Source organism: Vitis riparia, chromosome 14 (genome assembly GCF_004353265.1).
Source record: "Vitis riparia cultivar Riparia Gloire de Montpellier isolate 1030 chromosome 14, EGFV_Vit.rip_1.0, whole genome shotgun sequence".
Lineage (NCBI taxonomy): Eukaryota > Viridiplantae > Streptophyta > Magnoliopsida > Vitales > Vitaceae > Vitis > Vitis riparia.
The window spans coordinates 28069775-28086932 of NC_048444.1; the positions used below are offsets into that span (position 1 = coordinate 28069775).

Here is a 17158-nt window from a genome sequence, read left to right on the forward strand (position 1 = left end):
GAACTGTTTTCTGAAAACAAAAAACACAAAAAACTTGTTTGGGAAAGGAAGTGTGTTTTTGTTTTTTGTGTTTTCTGTATTATTAAAAAACACTTTTTTTATAACAATAAAAAGATGTTTTCATTATTTTTTTACTGTTCAAATAATAAATTGTTTTTCGTGTTTATTTTCCTTCTTTTTGTATTTTCTTAGCTGTTTTTTGTATTTCTACAAAGATGAGCTTCACTCAACCACCACACCTCCACCCGCAAACCATTTCTTATTCCTTAAATTATTGAAATTAATATACTTATATATAATGACAAAGTTATCATTTGTTTAAGAAAATTATAACAGGTGTAAAAATTTCAAAATGATTTTTTTTTTAATTTAAATGAATTGTACATATGAAAATTATTTATACATTTATAATATCAAGTTAATCAAAGAAAACACTTTATTAATTAAAAAAAAAAAACCTTTTGAACATGTTTTTTTGTTTTACTTATTCTAAAAAACTTTTTTATTAACTCAACCAAACATGTGTTTTTTTTTTTTTGAGAACAAAAACAGCTTTTTATAATTCACTTTCCAAGCACAATTTTTTTTTTCTTCTGAAAACACAAAACTATTCTCAAAAAACTGTTTTTCATAACAGTTTTCAAAAACAGCAACCAAACAAGGTGATACTTTTTCTATGATTATTTAATTCATATAAAATAATATTTGTTAAAATATAAAAATTCATGTATTTATTTATTTATTAATTACAAATAATAAAATATAATGTATTTTTTTTTTTTTTCTAAAAGACACTTTTCCCTATATTTTATATTTTCTTGGAAGGATCCCAGTAAATATGGCTGGGGGCATTATCGTATTTCAACCACAGCTCCATACGGTTAGGTTACATCAGTCAATATACGAGGTAGAAGGCCTTGCTATATTCTTTTCCGAAATAATAAACTTCGAAAGAAAAATGATGAAGTCCGTACTCTATTCCTTGTAGTAGAGGCAAATTGACCCAATTTGGTTCAAGGGTTTAGGCTATATGAGTCAAACCCGAACCTAATTGAATATTGAGCTTGAAAAAATGAGAATAGGTTGGATTCAAGTCGAGCGAGCATCCTAGATTAAAAACCGGATTGAGTTAGGTTTGAGTTGTTTTACCTTGAGTTCAACTTGAGTTAGGTTTAAACCCAACCCAACCCAACCTAGTTGAGTTAGGACCGTAATACAAATAATAGGACATAAAACTTAAAATGAATTATAACAATGATGACTAATGAAATTTAAAACCAATGATGTTTGGGTGTATTTAGGCAGACCTCCGGAGTCGGAGTCAAATTAAACTATTATCAAATGACAAAGAACCCGGAGGAATAGTTCAAATACAAATTCTTTTCATACACTCATACCCTTACATCTAGTTTGCTTTCAATTCTGGATAATCTCTGCAGAGTAATGTAGGATATGAAGACGCTAATACATATGAACTGCAATAAGCGGTTGCAGTAGCTACTGAAAAGAAAACAAACCTTACATACAATACAAGTAGCCAGCACTCTGATGGGAGGAGCACTTTTATTCTAAGCTCCTAAAGCTTCCAGTGAAGGCCCAGCTGATGCAAAATGCCTGCAACTATAGCCCAGAAGAGGATTTCCGCGAAGATGACATAGAGTAGGATGCCCACTTTTCTTGAATGCCAAACTTGGATGAAGATGTGTTGTTGAATCCAATTTATCTGCCATAGTTTAATTCAATTTGGTTATGAAGAATTGAAGATTTAGATAGTACAACTACAAATGGATGAATAGGAGTTCTTGATTCAACTGGGTTTGCGATTGAATGGGTTGTTCTGTAGAATTACGAAATGAAATACTAAGTTGAACCTCTGATCCAACCTAAAAAACTAAAGAATCATATTATGTGGGTTTGCTGAAAACATGGAACATAGTGTTTTACATTCAGAAGAGCCATTATTAGGTCTCAGCTTTATTCCAGCATTGTAACCAAGAAGCTAAAGCGATAAGAGACAAAGCAAAGTAAAACTTAACAAGCTAACAGAAAATGTACCAGTGTGTTATGAGGGTCACCATAATACCACCCGTTTATGAATTTTGCAAAGACGCCTTCAGCTGCCATAACATAGACAAGCATGGCATTCATGCCAATCCATTCCAATGGCAGACACAGGAATCTCATGCCCCAAACATCAACCTGGCAACAAGAGAGTACTACTTTTGATTATACCAAACTCGGTGAGGGAGAAATCCAAAGGTTTCTGTACTTTTGAGTGGCCCAATGATGTACAACCAACATATTTGTATTCATTCTGTTCATGTAGGTGGGTGAAGTAGCCCACAATTTGATGGCCCTTTGTGAGTTACAGTTACTTTGTAATTGTTTTCCTTTCTTAGGGCTATTCTTGCAGTCACCACAAACAGAATGCCACATCAATACAGGCTCCCAGTTCCCCTGAAGTAGAGGGGGGATGCAGTCCATTGTATGATGAGGCATACTGTGATTGGTAAATGCAGGAACTTGCAACAAGTACATGTCATGGAAAGTTATCCCTACACTCGAAGAGCAATTACCATCTAGCTAAATTATATTGGTTGCAAATTCTTAGAAAACCTCACACACCCGAATATATTATGGCAATAATAGATCGTCTAACTTTCAGAAGAATAGCATACCAGAATATAGAAGAACGAAAATACCAATGCTGCTGCCCCTGAGGTCACACAAACATAACTAAATGTGTACAGCTGTTTGTTCAGAGGAATTGCTGCATCATAAGGGAAATAGCATCAGAAAGAAAAAGGGACAATAATAGAACATATCTAAGATTTCCTTTGTTTTGTGCTCCTCGGTACTCACCACCTGTGAAATGAAGAGTAATTCCTAATACAAGGAGAGTAAAACCCATCACAACCCAATGCTTCAGTCTATCTGAGTGACCCTGGAATTGAAAAAATTCAAAAAACAAGTGAAGTAGGAAGGTTTATGCCAAGCACAATTTACCTAAATCATTCACTTCACCTTCATATGCATAAGCACGTGTCCAAAATGCACTCCAATTATTGTGGACAGAATTGCAGATATGGAACTGCAGTTATAAGAAAATCCATAGATTAAGACATGTGATTTACAATTATGCTACACGGCAACAGAAACACCCTCATCATGAGCTCTCCATAAATAGCTGTTCAATTGGAGCATTTCATGAGGTTGGTGCTGAAAACAAAGAAATTGCAATGTAAAAATCAAGAAATAACAGTCAAGTCATCCATACTTCCTAAAATGAGGCTCAAGCTTTTTCCAAGAAATAATTGAAAATTCTTCTTCAATAATCTTCACAAGGGATTAGGGTTAATATCTATGTAAAAATATATAATGTTACAATGATGTGCAACAAACCTTAGAATTCCTTCAGGTTCAAAAGGCGCATAGCACCATGATGGAGCATCATTCCGAAAAGGGCCCTCATCAGGGGAATATTCATTGCAAGCCTGCAGCACTTCAGAGAAGATGAAAAATCTGCAACTGCCATCATCAACAAACTAGAGATCTAAAAACCAAAGAAATGTTACAAAGGGCTGATGATTTAATCACTCACCTTAGATCTCCTCCAAGCTGGATGCTGATACATGTGATTCATTCCAAGTATTTCTCTATCAATGTATCCCACTACGTTACAGGGAGGATCCAGTTTTCCCCTCGCACCACAAGCTACCTAGAATAACATTAGAGGATTACCTAAGATGCAAGTAAGAATGAAATGAAATCCTTCCATGTTATTTCCAGTAAAACTTTTTAATAGCATTCAAAAAAACATCACTGGGGAAAATGCAGTTGCTGAAGAAATTAACATGACCTTATTTGTTTGACACACATCAAAAAATAATGTTTATGCTATCTAAAAAAAATGGAATGATTTCATTCCTCCTCCATCCAGATAGAGATTAATTCATTATCAGTTAGCAAATGAACAATATATTATGTGGGGCTTCAGAGTCTTGTGTAAATAATAAACATGATTACTGACAACTTAGACTATGCTAAGATCACTTGAGATAGCTCAGTAGAATGAGAATGGGCATACAGGGACTTACAGTGAGAACCTTCCCATAATCAGCACTATCTCTATAATGGACAGTGAAGTGCCAATCAGGAACATATGTCCCATAAGATACAGCCATATAAACAATTAAAACGCATGCTCCCATCAGCCTGCAAATTGAAGTACATATAAAAGAGTGGAGGAATGTTTAACAAATATAAAAGATGTCACCATTAGTCAATAAGAAACTACAGAACCAAATACTCACCAGTGCCAACAGTATAATTTAAATATAGAGAACTGGCCAGGTGATAGATCCTTGGCTTGGGCCTTTTTTGTAGTGATTTCTAGCAGTGCAACTACCAAATATGCAAGAGCAATTCGCTGAAAAGGGTAAGCAAATTAACACATGAAAACAAATTTCCTAAAATTTAAAATGTTGTTGATCAGAATCTACATTGAAAAGATAATCAATATCACCTGGAGAATGCCACACCATCTTATTTTTTTCATGTCAACACCATATGTTAGTTTGTCAGGATCCTGTGTGAAACTTCCTTCATAGCATAATAAAGCCAAGTTAGAACAGTAAAGTAACATCTGGTTCTCACTTTCCATTTTACTGTCTTGCATTGTCAAGGAAGATGTTGATATGAAACATGCTTTCTTTTAGGAAATTGAAAAGTTCTCCAAGCTTCCAAATGTTAAAAAAGTTAACACTACTGAAACATAGACTATTTCATCTGATGAGACTGTGTGATGTTCGCAATCATTACAGTAACAGTATCTTTTAGAATACAACTTCACTATACTTCTCTCAATCTGTTCCAAACTAGAGTGCGGGATTCTTTTTCCTTCAATCTCAATCTGTATCAATAGGAAATATGTTTTCCATAAAGGAAAAAAAGGGGGTTGTGGGTGTTTTGATGCAACAGAACAAGTCTAACAGGTTATAAATTCTGCAATATATATTCCATTATTTAGTGGGTTCTTTGTTTTTTTGGTGGGAAAGAACTCTTTCTAATGTACATCTCCATGAAGAGAAACATAAAACTAACATAAATGTCACCATTTGCAAGTGACTCCTTTTCAAAGAAAAATTTTCAATAGGAAAAGCAAAACACCAAGCATCCTCCGTGTTGGAAAGTGTCTCAAATTGTATTTTGAGTCAATTTGGAAAGTTATTGATAGTTTCATAATAGAAGATATTCTTGAAAGTGGGTTTCCTATTATTATAGGAAATATCCTATTATGAGATCTTCTTATTAGGAAAATGTATCTTTGACATTTATACACTTAGTTTCCTATATAGAAACTTCCTTTGTAATTAGGAAAAAATATAGGAAGTAATTTTGACCAAAAATAGTAAGTCTCTTTGTGGGTATAAATTGGGGCTTTGGGATATGAGAGCTTGAGGTGTTGTAATCTCCTTTAACAACAGTGAAAGTTCTTCTTCTTCGCCCGTGGATGTAGGCTTAAGGCCAAACCACGTAAATCATTGTGTTTTATTTTTTCCTTTTTCTTATTCTTTTCTCCCTATTATTATTCTTTGTTGTGATTTGCACAACACTTGGAAGTCCTCATCCAACAACATAATCTTCACATGGTTGATTGGGAATGTGTATGCCAGATTGACGCTTTTCCCTATCGGGGAAAGCCACATTTCTTTGACAGCCATTCATCAAGAAAGCAAGAGCGCAACACAAACAACAAACAAAATTATTTCCTTTTGGAGAGACTGACTTAGAGTCCATCCCATTGGACTAAGATGTTTTTCAAAGTAATTCATCAAACATGCTAACATTTATCATGTGCTATGTTGTCTTCAGATATTACTACAATACTAAAATATAATCACAGTAGGCATACAAATAAAACAGAAAAAACTAACCTTGTAACAGGAGCCCCCAAAAGAGGAGCTTCAAAGTCCTGAGGATCACCTTTTTGATGGCCATAAGGCGATCTGGTATTCTCTAAAAGGACAACATCAAGAATAAATGCATAGAAGTAACAGTCTTTTATTGTCTTTTTTTTATTTGATAAAAGGAAGAACCAACCTTGAGAGCAAGTGCAATGGCCACTCCCACAATGAATAAGAAGAATGGCATCACAAAATCAGCAAGATTACAACCATTCCATGGTGCATGTCCAATCATGGGCCATTCTCCTCCAGCATCATCCACCAAAATCATCAGCTACAATGCATATATCTAGCACGTTTCAGTATGCACAGTACAATGGATTGTGACATATGACAAAAGTGGAGCAACTATAGACCCACCAATGAGAACCCAACTGGGTACATGTACAAAACAGTAAGGCCATGTTTGGTACTGGGAAATGCGAGGAAAAGAAAATAGAGATGAAAAGTAGAAGGAAAAAATAATAAAAAATAGATTTAAATCAACAAAGTATTTTTTCATGCTATTTCAAACTCATTTCATTTATTTTTCCTCTTCTATGTAAAAAATTAAATAATCTTAAAATGCATAAATATTTAATTAATTTTAGTTATACTTCATTTTCTTTGTATTTTCCATAATGAAATCAAACATGAAAAAATTATTTTCTTTAGTATTTTTTTTCTTTCCTTAGTACTTTCCAATAATCAAACATAGCCTAAGCCCCAAGCCCACTACTTTTTCAATGTAAAATCAGCTACTAATCTTTTGGGATATTCTTATTTGGACACATGACCTACAGCTTGTGAGTAGATTGGAAATAATGAAACAGAAATCCATTTTGAATCTTTGCTTCATAGAAAACTGAAGTACTTCATGATTTCACACCTTTCTACTTGTAATGTGTGTGAATTGAGTTCCTTATGGCACCACCATACATTCAATTCTACTCCCCCAAAGATCAGCTCAGCTTCATTGATAACTTAAGCTATGGCCATGCTTTTGGTTTATGTGCTTACCCTTATATAAAAATATAAGATTATCTTAAAGATATAAAGGAATTCTAATGTTCATACAACAGTTACTACGCTTTATAGCCATATCAACCCATCCTCTCAATAATGAATTAGTTCATTTTGATGGGTTTCTTTTCATGGCTACAAAAATTTATGGAGAGCACACAACATAGAGATGCTCCTTAAAAAATAGATGAAAAAGGAAAACCAGAAAATTTAGACACACAAAGCAATTCATATTAAAATATGACAAATAATATAGTTTTAAGTTATCAAACCCATGGAATTAAGAATTATAGTAATTTCCGGAAACCAGCAAGGGCAATTTAGTAATCCCGTCCTTCTTCCCCCCTGAATCGCCAGGTGTCACTCAAACGGCATCAGTTGCACGGATTACAGCTCCTACCGCCGGTGACACACAACACACAGAAGAGAGAGAGGGGAGTTACCGCGACGGTGAGGCCTCTGAAGATGTCGAGAGATGCGAGGCGCTTTGTTTTCTGGGGCCTTTCCTCGGGGGGAACACCGGAGTCGGATATGATGAGACGGTGCTGGTTATCCGGGGCGTCGTCTTTGATGCTGGTGTCGGCCATGTGAGGTCGCCGGAGACACAGGTGGCGGAGGATATAGGGAAGAAAGGGTTGACTGAGATACTGAGGGAAACGCTGTTTTGTCATGACGGCTGATTTTTGTCTTTAAAGAAAAAATCAAACTGCTATTACTCGACAGATCACTGTCTCACTTGCATGCGCCGTTTGTTCGTTAGTTCCCTTTGGATATTTTTAATTTACTTATTAAGCATAGATGGTAAAATAACTTAATAATATAATTTAAAATAAAAAATAAAAATAATTAATTATAGTTTCATTTTATTTTTTTACATTATTTTCATAATCTCTTTTAGTACTCTACAAGACTTCATTGACCTTAATTATAATTTATAAAAATAACTATATCAATTTAATTATTTAAAATATGTTTTAAATTAATTTTATCAAACAATCATAATAGTTAAAATAAAAATTAAATAATAAATTTTAAATCAATAATTTAAATATAATTTAACTTAAAATTAATTTAAGTCATTAAATAATAAGATTTTAATTTTATCTTCATACAAAACATAAAGGAAGATGAGGGTACGTGAGTAATTTTTATTTATTCTATTTATATTTAAAATAGAAATAAAAATTAGTGGTTAAAAAAAATTAGTGGGGTATATAAATATAACTCCTATTTAAATGTGTGTATATATATAATATTATAAACTTATAAAATTAAATTCTCCTTCCACTTGCTTACCAAATCCACTCTCTTCTTTAGTTGTTTCTAACCTTCTTTTCTTTTGAATATAAGGGTATTATTTTAAAATATTAAAAATGAAAGGCAACCGAGTTTATAAAATTATGATTGTAAACTTAATTTTTGTTATATTTGATTTGTGGAAGGCACTAAGGAAACCAAAAAAAAAAAAAAATGTATTAAAGAAAAATGTTTTGTTGCGTTTGATTTCATCATAAAAGAAAAATCAAATATAATTAAAATAATTTTAAAATTTATATATTACTATATTTATGTAATGAAAAAAATAATTAAATGAGTTTTAAAAAATATATAAAAATAACTTATAGATTTTAAATCTTTTTTTTTTCTTTTTACTTTTTCTTTTTAATTTATTTACTTCACATTTTTCATCAAAATTTCTAAAAAAATGAAAAGTGAATAAATATGATTTTGGGAAAAGTATATCTAGGAATTCCATCCCAAAAGAAATAGATTTTCAGAACCCAACTTTTGCAGATTTTTTTTTTATTCATTATTCTAAAGCCTAAATCTTCAATATTTATTGGAACATTATCTTTCATATTTTTTTTCATATATCTAATTATTTTAATTTTAATAAAAACAATGAAATATTGGATATAGGTGAAAATAATTACAATGAATATGAAAAATAACAATAAAAGACGATGCAATTACTTCTTACTTTGGTATTTTAACATGTCATACACCTTATCAATTTAAAAGTTATATTAAAATGCTTAAATTATTTCTAATATATCATTTAAAAATGTCATAGACCTTGTTAAATAATTTCTAAAATATTACTTATTTCATATATTTCTAACAAAAGCACCATATATTAAAAAAAAAATTAGGCCATGTTTGTTTAGGTATTTTCCATTTTCATTAAAAAAAAATTCAAAGTAAAAAACAGGAATAGATTCAATTTTTCCGTTTTCATGTTCTTTTGTTAAGATAAAAGAGGAGTGGAAAAAAAAAAGGGGGTTTCCCTTAAGAGAGTTGTCTTTAAGAAATCAAAGTAGAAAAAAAAGAACAAGGGATAGTAGATTTGCTTTGCTGCTGAAAACAATGGTTTGTTTAGAACATGAGGGGTAGCTCAATTGGTCCGACCCTGGGTTTGCTTCCCAATGGTCACCGGTTCAAGTCCCCTCAAGGCTATTGGAGGATTTACCCGGTCGTTAACTATAGGGCCCCGCGAGATTAATCGAGATGCGCATAAGTTGGTTCGGACACCCACGATTATCAAAGAAAACAGTGGTTTGTTTAGAAGAGCATACAAAATTTTGGATTATTTTCAAATAGTCATCACCTATGAATTTCCATGGACACACTATTAAGGGTTCTAAAAAATTCACCATTTCTCAAGACCTCTTGGTTAGAGGTTTTCAACAATACGCTTTTTGTTGAAGGAAAGCTCTACAATTATCCATAATACCAATATTGCACTGGATCAAATATGCATATATATATAGTTTAGAAAAGAGGATTTACAAAACTTTTCCCCCAACCCCAAAAGGAAGAAAATGAAATAGCACACAGGCATGAAAATCCAGATTGGAAAGGAAATGAAAGCGACCAAACCAGTTCACACTTCCATTTGATAAATGCTCCTATTGGGAAAGCAAGAAAGGATAAAAGCATCTGTATCCTTGGGAGGCAAAAGGATCAGAACTCACTCAAAGCACTGGTGCAGCATCTGAAAGATGTTTAGTCCAGCCCTCCTTAAGGCATATTGCTATACCAGAGTCATTTGTTCGCAGAGTTTTTGTTGTGTCAGCCACGGCCACGTCCTCCACCTGTTCCAAACAAAAATCCATCAGTCATCTTTCCCAGGTGGTGTGGGCAAATGGTGCCAAGGGTTTGACATACGACATGGAGTGTATAGGTAAATCTAAAAGGCGACATAAGCAAACATAATGACAAATGTCCTGGATAATAGTTTTACTTTGTTTTAATGGGAATAAATAGATATAATATGTACCTCTGCTACCGCCACTCCTGCCACCAGGCCCTCCCCTGCCCCGGCCTCCACCCATGCCTTTGGCACCTTCATCTATGCCACGCCCTATGCCCTTTGCTGGCCTTCCACCAGGACCTTCCTCTCTACCTCTTCCTCTCCCACGCCCAACTCCTGGTGGCTTTCTATCTGAAAATTGAAAATTCAATTAAGAAGCAAGAATTAGCTATATTAAAGGCTGAATACATGACATCCATAAGACCTACTGATAAATTCATGCACATCCACAAAAGAGTTCTTGGAATTTTTTCATTGCTTTCATGCACTTGAAAGCCATATAAAACCTTTCTATGAGAACTTGAAATAACAGAGGTAACAGAAGAGAGCTATCTGAGCAACATTCAGCAATAGGATCGGCTAATTGCTCGTGAATACTCAGACAAACTGAGTCCTAGTTTATTATGTAAGTGAAAACTGATCAGTGATGATATAATAATGTGAAAGAATCAAATTCTTTTTCTTCAAGTCCCAGTTTCCTCTGAACCAATGCTGCATTCCAATAAAGCTAATGAAGTAGGCCCAATATCAACCAAGATGCAAACAACTATAAAGAAAATAGAATCAAACCATACCTGCACGATTTTTTGTTTCTTCCTGAACTTTATCAATCACCTGGAACACAAAACCATCAATGTCATTATAGATGAAGGATACGCATTTAATGAAAATAAAATATGATTAGAAAAAGGCAAGAAAGATTCTAAAGCAAGAAGGCATAATCAAGTCTTTTCCAGGAAAGCACCGAACTGTTGAGAACTTAACCATGAAGACAAAATGAGAAATGAAGATACAATTAACTACGGAAGAAGTTGCTATAAGCAATCAAGTAGTAACTAACATCAATATCTTTAGTAGTAATATTGATATCTTTAGCTGCATCATATATCAATTTAAACAAGGACTCAATATCAGTACAGTGCCATAGTCTCTCATACAACATGAGTTGCATGTACAACAATACTTTGTCTACTAATAATACTAATAATAAAAGGTCTTCTCCAACAATTAGTAAAACTCCGAAGACAATATAAGTTATGTGGACACCAGATGAAATATGAAAGAGTTGTATGCAGGATTCAATTTTCAGTTAATTGCAAATTTCAAATTTCAACCATCAGGTAACCTTTTGCCATTTTGGTCTTAATTGTCAAGAGACATGATTATTATGGAATTGAATTCTTATTAGGCCAGAGGGGCAATACGACTAAAAAAAATCTAATTGTTTAATCAGGGGATATCAAATAATAAATAGAATGCACATTATGAATTGCAAACATATCATATGTTAGGGAGTTGAATTCTTATTGGGCTTAAGAAGCAATAAGACTAGCTGAAGAACTAACAAGAGGATATAACCTATCTACAGCTCAACTTAAGTGGAGTGATACAAAAAGTAAAAACCAGCATAGAAATAGACAATGTTGATGTATAAAGGCAATTGATTGAGGTCCAATTCCAGAAAAACCTACTCATCATTCATGAAGAAAGGACTTTAATTGTCAATTGCCTCAATTATCATGATGCAAATAGAATAAACTGTTAAAAGGATTAAAGATAACAAAAGCATCAACAAGACCCAAAAAGGTCTAATTGCAAAATTTGCGGTTTAAACCCAGCATAGAAATAGAAGATATAGAAATATAAAGGCAATCAATTTAGGTCCAATTCCAGAAAAACCTACTCACTCTTTCATGAAAAAGGACATTAATTGTCAATCGTCTCAATTATCATGATGCAAAAAGAATAAAATGTAAAAAGGAGTAATAATAATAAAAGCATTGACAAAACCTAAAGAAGTCTAATTGCAAACAACCCCGAGATGTGGATCTTCCAAGGCACGTTAGCATGGCATCCTCCTATTTGAACCGGGGTTTGAAATGAAAATTCTCTTGATTTAAGTGAGGTCAAATGTAGATCCAACTTTCTATTCACACATGGGATCAAAAAGAAGAAGAAGAAATTGCAAAATTTGCACGAGTTCCATATATAGTATTGTGAGAATAAGAATAAGATGACCTAAAAAAGTCTAATTGCAAATTGTTAGATGAGAAGAAGACTTAAAAAAGTGTACTTGCAAAAATTGCATGGGTTCAAAGAAGAATGATTAAAAATAATAAAAGCATCAACAAGACTTAAAAAAAAGTCTAATTGCAAAATTTGCATGTGATTAGCAGAAGAAAAAGAAGGCGAAGAAGACCTAAAAAGATGCAATTGCAAAATTTGTGTGGATTCCAAACACATTGCAATGTGATTAGAATAAGAAGAATTAAAAATAATAAACGCATCAAGAAGACATAGAAAAAAGAAGAAGAGAAGACTAGGAGGGGGAGGATCTGAAATGATAAAAGCAACAACAAGACCTAAAAATGTCTAATTGCAAAATTTGCATGGGTTCCAAAGAAGAAGAATTTAGGGGAAGGACTCTAACTGACATCTAAAATTGGGGGAAGGACTCTATCAGCAAACAACCAATCTCTACATTATCATTAGACAGATGAACTTCAACAAAAGAACCAGCATCTAAAGCTTGAAGAAGTGCAAAGGAAAAACTGCCAGGATGACCATATGATGACATCTACAGAAGAAGAAGAAATTGAAGAAAATTCAGGGAAGGACTCTGGTCAGTGTGCAACCATTCTCTGTGTTATCATCAGAGATGCGCTTCTACAAACAGACTGCCATCTAAAGCTTGAACATGTGCATAGAAAGACCACTGATGTGACTGTATGATAACTAGCACAAGCTTAGACAACAATGCCATAAGGAGCACATCAACGTATGATTTGGCTAAAATGCATCATTCCAGAGAAAATGAGAGAGAGAGAGAGAGAGAGACTAGTCAGTGTGCAACCAATCTCTATGTTATAATCATGCGCATCTAAAGCTTGAACATGTCCATAGAAAGATCACTGTGACTGTATAATAACAACTAGTACAAGCTTGGAAAACAATGCCATAAGGAGCACATCAATGTGTGATTTAGCTAAAATGCATCATTTCACACACACACACACACAGTACAAAGAACCAAAATCTCCAATCTCCTTTTTATTTGATTATGGGATTTCAACCATAGTGTAGCAGGATGTTAAAGAAAGGAAAGATTTTAGGAAAAGAATCTGCTCAAACGTTATCATCAGCAAGATGTGCTCCTACAAAAGGGGAGCTATCTAAGGCTTGAGCAAGGAAGATATCAGCAGGATTTCATCTACATTATCATCCCAATACCTAGGTTTGGAAACAACACACAGACCATCTAATCTATCCTGATTCTGTGATTCCAAACTAGAATGCATGATACACACAAGCAAGAAGTATACGTATTGCCATGCCACTAAGAGTTGATCCAGGGCAGGTTCAGATGTCACATGGTTCAAGCCATTCAGTTTGGTCCACACATGCCAAGTTATGGGCAGCTTGGCCTGATTTGAAACCATAAATAAATTCAACACATACTTTCACATCAATCCATTCTGGATGCACACAACTAGCTCTGTACTCAACTTTAAAGGCCTTCTATGTGCACCAGAATGCTCTTCGTTTGAGCATAGATCTTGGCCAAACACAATCAATTCATCCACAAATTACTTATTCAATAATTTCAAACAGATTCCTTCAATAAATTATTGCGCACTAGTTCTAGGAATGCCCACTCATACTCCCAATAACATTTCAAATAAACATAGGCTTAATATATATTTCTAATTGCTCATAGTCTTCCATTTAAAGCACACTAACAACTTTTATCATCTTACAGAATTGCTGAAGGGATGTGGTTCTCAACCAAATACATCTATGTTCTTGAAGTCAAGACTTCAGTACTTCCTCTCTTAATGAAAAGGACTCCATACATTAGAAGTTAGAAGTGAAGAAATTACAGCTAAATGTGCTTGGATCAAAGAAAGGCTAGCAATAGGTGTCAAGCTCCAAGCTGCATCAATTGCTGTTTTAACAAGCATGCTATGACTAAATTAAGAATCATTTTTTGTAGGCAAAAGTAAATTAGATCAGATTAGCTTGCTAAAAAGGTCAATCCCAAGTACAAATGAGGCATATGCAGGATACACATGTAGGAGTAGAAAGGAAGGAAAAACATCTGAGAAAAATGCGTGAATGCAGAGATCAGCCACATCCAATTCTATCCACAAAATGATGGAGAGATACCCCCCCCCTGGTTTCAAGATTTTGATCACCATGAAAACCAACTTCAGGAAGACATTTTCAAATTTTATCAGAGTGTCAAATACTTTGTGGTTCCCCTCCTTGAAGATAGACTTAAAAATCATGGCAGAATCATGCTCCAAAATTTCCTTCTTTCTATAATCAAAATTTTCTATGGAAATACAAGAAATTGTCCAGTTTTGTTAATTAAATTCATTTTCAACTTGAGACAAAATCCATAGTAACCACTAAATGAAAATCCTGAAAACTTGGAGTTTAGGAATATAGCCTATAACAAAGAAGCATGAATATGAATATAATAGCAATATAGCTTTAAACTTAGATATCAATGAAAAACCAAATATACCTCATCAGGGACTCTGAGATACTTAATTGTATTCCCACGAATGTAGCATTCTGGCATTCTCCAAAACCTATCTCCATCCTACATTTTAATTCCCATTGTGACCATGAATCACAGAAGATGATCATTTTAAGTCATTATAAAAATAAATTAAAGAAAAATAAGACATAATTGATTGAAAGAAATACCATACTTTTGAAGTGCAGATGACTTCACGCAGATGGATGTTCATCCATGTATCACAATTCACTAAATGACCATTGTAAGTTTCCCCATTTTTCAGCTCCACCAACTGCCACAATAATAACAATGACTTGTAAAATATATACTAAAAAACCTAGCCATCTCACCTGAGGAAAAGAAGAGGAAAATAATAAATCTATGCTATATGTTTTGGTTTCTGAAAAAAAAGGGAAAAAATCATTGTTCAACTCATATTATACACAGTTGCAGCCAAAGTTATAACGACGCAAACACAAAGGAAAAAACCCTTACCATAGGGTGACCTTGAGCAGTCTTGAGCAGAGAAAGAGGAAGCATCTTCTGAAAAACGAAACAATTGAATCACTAAAAACACAAATAAATGAAAATATAAATAGATACTATACACCAAACCCTAACCCTAAACTGAGTTCAGTGGGTATAGCGTACCATCTTCTGAAAAACGAAAATTCAGCGGTGTCGCTTGACTTGCAAAGAAGAAGTTGTCAGAATGAACAAAGCGAAGCAGAACAAGACAAGAGAACTGCTTGGTTGCTGAGAAAATCGGAAAGTGAAAAAAAAAGATGGAGAGTGACCTCGATTCTGATTTCTGAGTCTCTGCCCGTAGCAGAGGATACAAGCTTACAGCGCTTAAAAGGGGTTTAGTAAGATTGTGATATTTTCGTTTTGACCCCAATATTTTTTTACTTTTTCGTTTTGATCCTATTTTTCACTTTTTCAATCATGGGTCTCAACTTTTTTATATTACATTTGTATGACGGATGTTTGACACTATACTTACAAAACTAGTCATCAAAATATTAATTATTATAATAAAGACAAAAATAGAAAGCCTATAAATTTTTTTTCTTTGTTGATTAATCATCAGAAGATTGTAACGACTCACTCCCTTTATCCCAAACGGAGGTAGGGAGCTCACCTTATGTGAAGTCTATATCAAAGTCAACTCTCATCTCATTTGTAATGATTTATAACTCTTTTAAAAATGATGTTGATTAAAATATATTTTATTTAAAGTTCTTTCAAATGTGATTTTTGAATTATTTATTTATTGAGTAATCCTTTAAGTTATTATAAATCATGTATATATAAATAAAATTTTAGATTTTATTTGATAATTATTTTTTAAAATTGTTATTTAATATTTTATAAAACAAATGTAAATTCAAAACCAGTAAAATATATTATTCGAAAACATCTTATTTTCTTATTATCAAACCTTTGTTTTTGTTTTTTTGATTTTTTTTTAATTTTGGGTAACAAAAAATTGTTTTTGAACATTTACCCTCTCTTATGTAGATATTATATGCTTTACATATTTAATTTTAAAAAATTCATATCTTATTAGGAATTAATTAAGATGAGCCAAATGTATATAAAGCTAATAACTTTAAAATTTGAAGAAAAAAATAAAGGAAATAAAATAAAATTCAATTAAGATATTGAGCTAAAAAGAAAAACCAGAAACAAGGAAGCTGGGGGACTTTCAAATGATTTTCAAATGAATTAAAAGTTTTAAACTTGGGTTTTCTTCTAGATATTTTATTTAATATAATTTTTAAAATAAATTATTTTAATATTCAATTCATTTTTTAAATTGTCTGATTTTTAACTCATCAAATTTTCTAAGATAATTTTAAATTTTAAAACAAATTTCTTTAAGTCTCCATAAAAAAAAAAACCAATAATAAAAAATAGAGAAAGTAATAACAATAGATATTTTATTACTTTAAACATCGAAAATATTTATGCTGATTGAAAGTACAAAAATAATAAACTTATTAGTTTTTCCTTTGGGTAGAATTAGGGGAACAATGTTAAGAATCACATGAAATTAATTATTTCAGAGCCTACTTCACATCAATCCGTTGTCGTCCAGCGGTTAGGATATCTGGCTTTCACCCAGGAGACCCGGGTTCGATTCCCGGCAACGGAATTTTTGTGTTTTTTTGTTAAATGAAATTTTCATGAAATTATTTGTATTGCCAGCTTGAAAATCACATGTTTTGTATGAAGTGTTAATGGCGTATCATATGAATTGTTCAACGCCACCATTAGAAGCAGGGGGCTTCCTGTAAAGATATATTAGCGGATTTTGAAACCTTCTTGACTTGTGAGGGCAAAAGC

General features: G+C 32.9%; 2 protein-coding genes and 2 non-coding genes across 5 annotated transcripts; 1 reads left to right on the forward strand and 3 right to left on the reverse strand.

The window, feature by feature from the left end:
* Positions 1 to 1270: 1270 nt before the first annotated feature.
* On the reverse strand, positions 1271 to 7669 carry LOC117931379 (heparan-alpha-glucosaminide N-acetyltransferase). The gene is made up of 13 exons (XM_034852352.1): positions 7412 to 7669; positions 6103 to 6240; positions 5937 to 6018; positions 4526 to 4602; positions 4314 to 4429; positions 4098 to 4215; positions 3602 to 3718; positions 3403 to 3494; positions 3025 to 3091; positions 2863 to 2944; positions 2679 to 2770; positions 2056 to 2199; positions 1271 to 1723 (listed from the first exon to the last, which is right to left on the reverse strand). The coding sequence occupies exons 1-13, from the start codon at positions 7637 to 7639 to the stop codon at positions 1577 to 1579; spliced, it is 1500 nt and encodes a 499-aa protein (XP_034708243.1). The 5' UTR covers positions 7640 to 7669; the 3' UTR covers positions 1271 to 1576.
* A 2020-nt stretch (positions 7670 to 9689) lies between these two features.
* On the reverse strand, positions 9690 to 15643 carry LOC117931382 (probable U6 snRNA-associated Sm-like protein LSm4). Of its 2 annotated transcripts, XM_034852355.1 has the most exons (7): positions 15461 to 15643; positions 15305 to 15346; positions 15003 to 15101; positions 14813 to 14890; positions 10857 to 10896; positions 10249 to 10413; positions 9690 to 10063 (listed from the first exon to the last, which is right to left on the reverse strand). In XM_034852355.1, exons 1-7 carry the CDS (start codon positions 15461 to 15463, stop codon positions 10041 to 10043), a joined length of 450 nt encoding a protein of 149 aa, XP_034708246.1. In that variant the 5' UTR covers positions 15464 to 15643; the 3' UTR covers positions 9690 to 10040. The 2 variants fall into 2 exon arrangements, with proteins under 2 accessions (XP_034708246.1, XP_034708247.1); XM_034852356.1 differs by lacking the exon at positions 15461 to 15643 and having other exon boundaries at positions 15305 to 15367.
* On the reverse strand, positions 12901 to 13090 carry LOC117931475. The gene has a single exon (XR_004654048.1). It is a non-coding gene; the product is annotated as a small nucleolar RNA snoR127 (small nucleolar RNA).
* A 1252-nt stretch (positions 15644 to 16895) lies between the features above and the next one.
* Positions 16896 to 16967, forward strand: TRNAE-UUC. Its single transcript has one exon. It is a non-coding gene; the product is annotated as a tRNA-Glu (tRNA).
* Positions 16968 to 17158: the final 191 nt, after the last annotated feature.